The following is an 8886-nucleotide window of genomic DNA, read 5'->3' on the forward strand; positions in this document are numbered from 1 at the left end:
GGATGAGTAAAACATGAGCTCATTTTCATTCTGGGTGAACTAACATTGCTGCATCGCTAGTCAACAGCGTCCCTCAATATCTGGAATATAAAACCACAAAATATGAACTCACAGCGAAAGGATCGGCCTGCTCCCAGGAAAAAGGCAAACCCCACGACGACGGTCTCATTTTGTCCGGCAGGGACTCGGGCACCACCAGCAGCACGAACAGAATATCAGCCACAGCGATGACGGTGGCCAGCAGAACCACCAGACTGTCTCCGTAGCGCAGGGACAGGAACGCTCCTATCGCCGGACTCGTCACCAAACTCGCCGCGAACGTCGCAGAAACCTGAAACCAAAGACCAGCAGGCAGTGACACATTCTGATGCATCAGCAGAGTCTATATCTTGCACACGATGTGGATGAAAAAAATGATTTTTGTCTTGTTCTCTAGTATAAATATCTAAACATTCTTGAATCAAGATGCATTTACTGTACAAGTAATAAGATATTAAGTCTTGTTTTCTGTAAAACTCTAGAATTGTGTCATATGCGGATGACAGGTGTTCTTACCAGTCCATACGCTGTGCTTCTTTCATGCTCTTCTGTAATATCAGCCACATATGCAAATATGACAGAAAACGTAACAGAGAAGAGTCCAGACACGGACATCAGAGCAAAGAAACACCTGATGAAGAGAGACAGAAACACACAAACACATCACTTTCATGCTTTAGGTGTCCGTAATCAGTCGAGCTCAAACATTTCACCAAACAGACTCGTTATAAAACCAATGCAGTCCACTTTAAAGGAACAGTTCACAATTTCCAGACTAAAATACATAGAGTCTATAATCCATAATAACACTTCCTCCAGTGAAAAAGTGCATCTCCTGTTGTCTCTCACATCAAAATCCAGACACATATTTGTTTAGAGCGGTTTAAACGCTGCTTGATCTGTGCAGATTTCTCTCCTGATTCACACCAGAACACTTTTTCACTGGAGGAAGTGTTATTATGGATTATAGACTCTATGTATTTGAGTTTAAAAACATCTTAATGCTGGATGTGTTTCATCTTTGGTCTTCTCCAGATGTTCACTGATGGACTGGAGTGCTGTGGATTACTTGTGGATTATTGTGATGTTTTTATCAGCTGTTTGGACTCTCATTCTGACGGCACCCATTCACTGCAGAGCATCCATTGATTAGACACTGATGCAGAACTTTTTGGCCGAACTGTTCCTTTAATGCATTACAGAGGGGTTTGTCTCTCTCTGTGACTTTTAAACACGGCTGAAGAGCTTTAGTCACTTGAGAGTCATGTGATGGCACACACACACACACACACACACACACGTGGGCCGTACCATGGGCTGAGCCTCATTAGTGGGATGGGGGCGCAGGTGAAAAACACTGTGAGCAGCAGGAAGCTCTTTCTGCCCCAAACATCAGACAAGGCACCGATCAGAGGAGCGCTCATGAACGACAGAAACCCCTGCAAACACACTGCAGTTACCACACACACACACACACACTGCAACGCAACGCTGGCTTTTACACAGTAACTCAAACAGAACAGGGTTAATATTTGGTCTTTTCAGCAAATACAGATCAAGAGCTATCACATCTGTGTCCCTGCAGCACAGAAGCAGTCATCAGTAGCACAGGTATATTTGTATCAATATAAAACAATACATTGTATGAGTCACAATTATACATTTCTCTTTTATACCAAAAATCATTAGGATATTAAGTAAAGATCATGTTCCATGAAGATATTTAGTAAATGTCCTACTGTAAATATATCAAAACTTAATTTTTGATTAGTAATATGCATTGCTAAGAACTTCATTTGAACAACCTTTAAAGATGATTTTCTCAATATTTCGATTTTTTGCTCCCTCAGATTCCAGATTTTCAAATAGTTGTATCTCAGACAAATATTGTCCTCCTAACAAACCACACATCAATGGAGAGATTATTTATTCAGCTTTCAGATGATGTATACATCTCAATTTAAAGTAGTTGACCCTCATGACTGGTTTTGTGCTCCGGGTGTCAGATATTATAATCATAACTCATCAAATGCATGCAGCTGCACCACAGCAGAGGCACAGGATTCACCTTGACTCCCTGAATGAGGCCGTTCATGAGGAAGGTGTGCTGCGGGAATGTTTCATGCAGGACCTGAAACGAGGAAACATCAGAAAACACAGCGCTGGAGTTTCACATCCACTGTTTGCATTTGGCCAAGAATGAACTCCTGAGCACTTTGTTTCGCATTTGCATCTGCAGTGCATCTTGGGAAGGTACATTATCAAACCAGAAGACATTTCTTACTTTCTCTGTACAGAAAGAAACTGGAAGTGACACGTGTGTGATAAAATCTAATCCAATGGTCAGGTTCTAATCAGGGTTGTTTTTGAAGACTAAAACTAAAACTGAAACTAAAATCATAAAAGATATTTTCATTATTTGAAATAAAATAAACTTCTTTTACTTCAGCTAGTCGCCAAAGCAGCATTTCTCATTTTCATTTAGTTTAACTTGATGTAAAAAAAAAAACTAAAACTGAAATAATTAAAATTTTAAACAGGCATATTTAAAATAAAAATTAGAAAAACACATTTACTAATATTAAAAAAATAAAAAAAAAATTAAAAAAAATTATATCAACTATAACATGATTAAAAAAATAAGGTTCTATAAAAAGGAAAAGAACAATTTCAAATTAACTCCTTTAACACATAATAAAATCACATATTTTTAAATTTGTATACATTGATTTTAGCTATGCACTGTCATTTATTATAATGCAACTTATTTGTAATTATATTATTGTTATTATTTTTAATGCATTATTTAAACATTACGTTATATCTGATGTTTTATGTATCGAGGGATATTTAAATGTGTCATTTTTCCTTGTTTTTTATTTCTTTCCACAGACTGCAGATGAAGTAATCTAATTCTGTCCTTGTAGATTCATGTTCAAATCATTCTGTGTTCAGCTCGGTGTGTTTAAATCTCACGGTCAGCATCGGGGTGGTCAGGAGACCCCAGGCGAAAAACTCCATGAAGATCACCACCACGGCATGAGCCACCTTCGGCCGGCCAGCACTGCGCTGCTGCAACACAACAACCACACTCAATACCTCTGATAACACATATATACACGACCGGTCAGAAGTCTGGGGTCAGTGAGACTTGTAATGTTTAAAAAAGACTCTTCTGCTCATCAAGGCTGCATTTATTTAATCAAAAATACAGAAACAAAACTGTAATCTTGCAAAATGTTATTAGAATATAAAATAATGCTTTCTATTTTAATATCCTTTAAATTATAATTTATTTCTGTGATGCGCAGGTGAATTTTCAGTATCATTACTCCAGTATAAAGTGTCACATGATCTTCAGAAATCATTCTAATATTCTGATTTATTATTAGAATTATCAACAGTTGTGTTTTTGGAAACTGATACTTTTTTCAAGATTCTCTGATGATTAAAAAGTTTAAAAGAACAGCATTTATTCAAAATAGAAATCTTTTCGAACAATATAAATATTTACTATCACTTCTAAACAATTTAACACATCCTTGCTGAATTAAAATTTTTAATTTCTTTCAAAATAAAGAAAGAATGAAAAAAATCTGACCCCAGACTTCTGAACTGTAGTGTATATTGTTAGAAAATAATAAAGTTTCGGCAGAAAGATACAGTGTACACAACATCAGGTCACAATGAATGATGATCTGACCCACATCATCAGGATTAACTGAGAGGGGGTTAGTATTTAATATAAACGCTTTATAGATGAAAGGTTAAAGGTTAAATACACAAACCCTGAAAAACTGATAAACTTTAATATGCTATTAAAGATCCACATGAAGCATGTGACACACAAAAACACTCAAACAGATCATCAGAATCACCAAAAACACTCCGATAATCATCAGCAGCAGATTATAATCAATAACAGAGTTTAACTGTGTGTGTGGAGGGGTGACGTCACTCACTCTGATGTGTTTGATCAGCATCATGTTGTCCATCCGTCTCTCACATCCTGCTCGACATCTCTATCATCCTGATCGGATTTAATTAATCAAGCCTTTTTAATTTTAACTCGAGCAGCTGTCGCTAACGCGCTTCTCTTCCACTTTCCAAGACAAACATTCCGAAACACCGACTTCCTGCTTCCGTCTGCGAGAGTCGACTTCAAAATAAAAGTCTTTTGTTGACAAATAAATCGTAGCGCTGAAAATAATATGCCAAATATTCAGCGCTCGTTCACGGTATATTTGCATTTGGAGATAGAAAGTAAAATAAAATGCATAACTGGAGAAGAAAAAAAAACAGTGTATTTGTTGCATCGGATCATTTATGAGAACGAATCTTGAAGCATTCATTCATTTGCATCGGGGGTTAAAAACGAATTGATTCGAGCACATGAAAGACAACAGATCTAAATAATTACCTTTCTGTATTTATCGAGAAAATGCCTAATTTCAAACGCATTAAATCGTGGTTTCTGTTGTACCAAGCGTGCTTGTTTGTGTTGAATGAGGCGCGCTCACGCTAGTCTGCACGTGCTCGCGCTATACAGAGGAAACGCGAGGCACACTTTTGCAGAATTATTTTGACTATTTAAAGTAATTGTGCCGAATTCAAGCCAAAACAGCGTGAAGCAGCGAGACACACGTTTGCAATGAGGTGAGGTGTGTGTGTGTGTGTGTGTGTGTGTGTGTTTACATTGTTTTTCTGTAGTTCATTTCATACCTTCTTTACATATGCGACCCTGGAGCACAAAACCAGTCTTTTAAGGGTCTTTTTTTTTTTTTATTGAGATTTTTGCATCATCTGAAGCTGAATAAATAATCTCTCCATTGATGTGTGGTTTGTTAGGAGGACAATATTTGTCTGAGATACAACTGTTTGAAAATCTGGAATCTGAGGATGCAAAAAAATCTAAATATTGAGAAAATCATCTTTAAAGTTGTTCGAATGAAGTTCTTAGCAATGCATATTACTAATCAAAAATTAAGTTTTGATATATTTACGGTAGGAAATTTACTAAATATCTTCATGGAACATGATCTTTAATTAATATCCTAATGATTTTTGTCATAAAAGAGAAATGTATAATTGTGACTCATACAATGTATTGTTGTCTATTGCTACAAATATACCTGTGCTACTGATGACTGCTTTTGTGCTGCAGGGACACAGATGTTGGTGTGATTCCTCATATATTTGCTCAAACAGGAGGATCATCGGAGGTTGATCTGGTTGGAGCTGACGGAGTGTGTGTACAGAAGCAGAATGAACCAGCATCGCTCCAGAGACACCGGAGGTGAGACCCTCACCTGTAACTAAACCTGAAATAAATGCATTACCACATAAACCAAGCGTTATGTTTCAATCAGTTCAAGGTGTGTCTGGTGGCCGGTCCGTAATGAAGAAAAAGAGCTCTCACAAGTGAGTACCACTAGTACGGTTTATTTTGTTTTAGTTTTAGTATTCCTCCTCAAATTTTTGGTAGTTTTAATATAATTTATAAATATATATACAGTGCCCTCCATAAGTATTGGGACAATTTCTGTTCTTATTAGGAGTTATTGTTAATGATAATAACACTGCTGAGTACTTGTGAAGGATTGTGATTCTGTGAGTCTTTGTAGATTAATAATCGTTTGCAGCCAGACTGAGCACATTATATTAATGCTCTGTTCATCAGGCACAGACACATGCGTCACAGTCCTCTCAGTGAAAGCATCGTGGGCTGTCGAATACGACACAAATGGAAGGAAGACGTCTACAGTCCGGTGTCTCGGTGGACGGGGACAGTACTGGTCCAAGTGTCTGTCAACTCGTTTCTGTACCTCATCAAGTACGATGGAGTGGACTGCGTCTACGGCCTGGAGATCTTCACCGATCAGAGGGTTCAGAATCTGGAGATTTTTCCCGGGGAAATCGCCTCGTTTCGGGTCAGTGACACTCGTCTTGCGGATCAGCTGCTGGGACGGCCGGTGGTTCATCTGTTTGAGACGGAGGATGGCTCCAAGGATGAGTGGAGAGGTCTGGTGCTCTCCAGGGCTCCCAGCATGCCTGCGTGGTTCTTCATAACTTATGAGAAAGACCCCATGCTGTACATGTACCAGCTGACGCAGGATTATAAAGACGGGGACCTTCGGATACTTCCGGATTCAGGTGAGTGAGTCATCAGTGATGCCATTCTTTACTGGCATCGATGGTTCAGTGAAGAAAACTTTAACATCCGTGGAACCACTAAAGGTTGTTTATAGCGCAAAATGGTTCTTTTAAGAACTGATCACTGAGAGGTTCTTTACAGTGTGAACAGTGCAGTCGAACTCATTAACACGTGACTGTCTTATCTATTCACTGTAATGAATCAATCGAAAAGACTCACAAACAGTGTCACACTCACAATATGAATCATTCTAATAGTGTGAACAGTGGAGTGTGAATCATGAACAAATGACTCTCTAACCGATTCACTGTAATGAATCAGTCAAAAAGACTCACAAACAGTCTTAAACTTACAATTTGAATCAGTCTGATGACTACAGTGTAAACTGGTGTCTTAATCATGAACAGATGACTCTCTAACTGATTCACTGTAATGAATCAATCAAAAAGACTCAAAAGAGTCTTAAACTCACAATTTGAATCAGTCTAATGACTACAATGTGAACAGTGCAGTCTGAATCACGAACAAAAGACTCTCTAACTGATTCACTGTAATGAATCAATCAAAAAAGACCGAAAGAGTCTTAAACTCACAATCTGAATCAGTCTGATGACTACAGTGTGAACAGTGCAGTCTGAATCACAAACAGATGACTCTCTAACCGATTCACTGTAATGAATCAATCAAAAAGGCTCACAAAGAGTCTTAAAATCACAATCTGAATCAGTCTAATGACTTTAAAAAGGATTTTCACAGCGATTCCATGTAGTTATTGGTTCCACAAAGAACCCTTCAGTGAACAGTTCTTAAAAGAAGAATATTTCAGAGAACCTTCTGTGGTTCCATGGATGTGAAAGGTTCTTCATGTAACCACCGGTTTGAAGAGGTGAAGCAGAAGAAATGTTCTTTTAAATAACTATTCACTGAAAGGTTATTTTAGGGGAAATATAAATGATTCTTCAAACCTTTATTTTTTAGAGTCCGTATGGAGCTATTGTAACTTTTTCCCCTTTTTAATCAAATGCTAAAAATACATTGAGCTCAAATCTTTGCTTCTGCGGCACTCAGATGTCTGAACTTTCATTATGAAACTCTTTCCTCCAGCAGATGATCCGGCGGAGGCCAGCGAGCCGCGTGAAGTGTGTGACACGCTGGTTGGGAAGCAGGTGGAGTGTGAGAACAAGGACGGCAGACAGAGGATGGGGACCATCATCCAGCAGGTTCAGGCCAAACCCTCCGTTTACTTCATCAAGTTTGAAGATGACTATCACATCTACGTCTATGACATGGTTGGATCGTGAGTTTCCGCTCAGACCCTGGAACAAAATCTGTGTTTCCAGTCAGTTTCTCTTTTGTATTAATAAACGTTTGTTATATAGAACACTTCTGATGCCTCTTCAGCTGCTGTATGCTCACACACACAGATGCGTTTGAGAATAAATTGAGCTGTTCTGTTGGTTCTCTTGAGCTTCTGTCCTTAGACACAGAGATATATTTTTATACTGTGCTTTACTGTGAGTTCTTGTTCAGTTCAAGTGTGTTTTTTGGTTGTTTGCTGTTCAGGGAGTTTCATCTCTGTTTGCTTGGATTGTAAATAGTGCCTTTCTGACTAACTGTATTAATTATAAACATTTATCTTTAACAGTGCTGCTGTACTTCATAAAGATTAACTCCTTTCTATGCTTGTCTCCATTAAAGTAAAAAAAAAAACACTGTTTGACTGAAATATTTTATTTGCACTGAAATAAACTGTATAAGCAATTTTCGCAAATAATTAAATTATTTGACACATTGACTTTGAACATGACATTTTGAAAAACCGAAATAGTGTTTTACACAAAATATTTTATTTACACCCGCAGCGCGTATCATGAATGATTCAGATCGGGACTTCGAAGAGCATATTGCAAATAATTTTATTCAATTCGGAACCTTGGAGCGTGAATCGCAAATCATTTGATTCAAATCGGGACTTTTGAGCATGAATCTTTCAGTTCTGATCAGGACTCTAGAGTGCATCTCGCAAATCTTTTTATTCAACTTTGAATCGCAAATCATTTGATTCAGATCGGGACTCCGGAGCGCGCATCAAAAATTATTAAGATTGGACTTCGAAAAGCATATTGCAAATAATTTTATTTAATTCAGAACTTTGGACCATGAATCGAAAATGAATGAATGAATGAATGATGATGAATTATTCAGATCAGGACTTTGGAGCAAGTTTGCGAATCATTTGATTTAGATCGGGACTTTCAAGTGCTTAATGCAAATCATTTGATTCAGTTTGGGACTTCGGAGCATGAATCGTGAATCGGGGACTCTAGAGTGCATCTCAAGAATCTTTTTATTCAACTTTGAATTGCGAATCGTTTGATTCAGATCAAGACTTCGGAGCACATATCGCAAATCTTTTGATTCTGATATTTTGAATCTTCTGAATCTTTTGATTCTTATCGCTTATCTTGAGTGATTCAGATCGGACTTTGTATCATTTGATTCAGATCAGGACTTTGAAGAGCATATCGCAAATAATTGTATTTAATTCGGAACTTTGGAGCGTGAATCGCAAATCCTTTGATTCAGATCGGGACTTCAGAGCACGTATTGCAAATCATTTAATTCAAATTGGGACTTTGGATTATGTATCGGTTCAGATTTCGATTCAGATCAAGAGTTCAGAGCAGCTTTGT

The 8886-nt window shown here is 37.8% G+C and overlaps 2 protein-coding genes across 4 annotated transcripts in view; one reads left to right on the top strand and one right to left on the bottom strand.

Annotated features, from left to right (window-relative positions):
* The window catches only part of LOC109064177 (hippocampus abundant transcript 1 protein-like), a 12744-nt gene extending 8564 nt beyond the window's left edge, over positions 1 to 4180 (bottom strand). Inside the window, exons 1-6 of the mRNA XM_042730385.1 lie at positions 4002 to 4180; positions 3016 to 3111; positions 2108 to 2170; positions 1351 to 1478; positions 556 to 670; positions 113 to 331 (exon numbers count right to left, since the gene is read on the bottom strand). Coding sequence (XP_042586319.1) covers positions 113 to 331; positions 556 to 670; positions 1351 to 1478; positions 2108 to 2170; positions 3016 to 3111; positions 4002 to 4034 — 654 coding nt within the window. The 5' untranslated portion in view covers positions 4035 to 4180. The remainder of the gene's footprint in view (positions 1 to 112; positions 332 to 555; positions 671 to 1350; positions 1479 to 2107; positions 2171 to 3015; positions 3112 to 4001) is intronic.
* A 233-nt stretch (positions 4181 to 4413) lies between these two features.
* Positions 4414 to 7594, top strand: spinb (spindlin b). 3 transcript variants are annotated; one of them, XM_042729178.1, is made up of 5 exons: positions 4414 to 4695; positions 5248 to 5335; positions 5409 to 5460; positions 5720 to 6192; positions 7298 to 7594. In XM_042729178.1, exons 2-5 carry the CDS (start codon positions 5305 to 5307, stop codon positions 7492 to 7494), a joined length of 753 nt encoding a protein of 250 aa, XP_042585112.1. In that variant the 5' UTR covers positions 4414 to 4695; positions 5248 to 5304; the 3' UTR covers positions 7495 to 7594. The 3 variants fall into 3 exon arrangements, with proteins under 3 accessions (XP_042585112.1, XP_042585111.1, XP_042585113.1); XM_042729177.1 differs by lacking the exon at positions 4414 to 4695 and adding an exon at positions 5105 to 5237 and having other exon boundaries at positions 5277 to 5335; XM_042729179.1 differs by lacking the exon at positions 4414 to 4695 and adding an exon at positions 5111 to 5237 and having other exon boundaries at positions 5277 to 5335; positions 7301 to 7594.
* The last annotated feature ends 1292 nt before the right edge of the window (positions 7595 to 8886 follow it).

The sequence above is a fragment of the Cyprinus carpio genome, chromosome B8 (assembly GCF_018340385.1).
Source record: "Cyprinus carpio isolate SPL01 chromosome B8, ASM1834038v1, whole genome shotgun sequence".
NCBI classification, from domain to species: domain Eukaryota; kingdom Metazoa; phylum Chordata; class Actinopteri; order Cypriniformes; family Cyprinidae; genus Cyprinus; species Cyprinus carpio.

Bases quoted from the DNA above. Each gene is read 5' to 3' on its own strand.
- spinb (XM_042729178.1), top strand. From the start codon at position 5,305: ATGAACCAGCATCGCTCCAGAGACACCGGAG. The intron at 5,461-5,719 runs GTGAGTACCACT...TCTGTTCATCAG, and splicing joins AAGAAAAAGAGCTCTCACAA to GCACAGACACATGCGTCACA. The intron at 6,193-7,297 runs GTGAGTGAGTCA...TCTTTCCTCCAG, and splicing joins TCGGATACTTCCGGATTCAG to CAGATGATCCGGCGGAGGCC.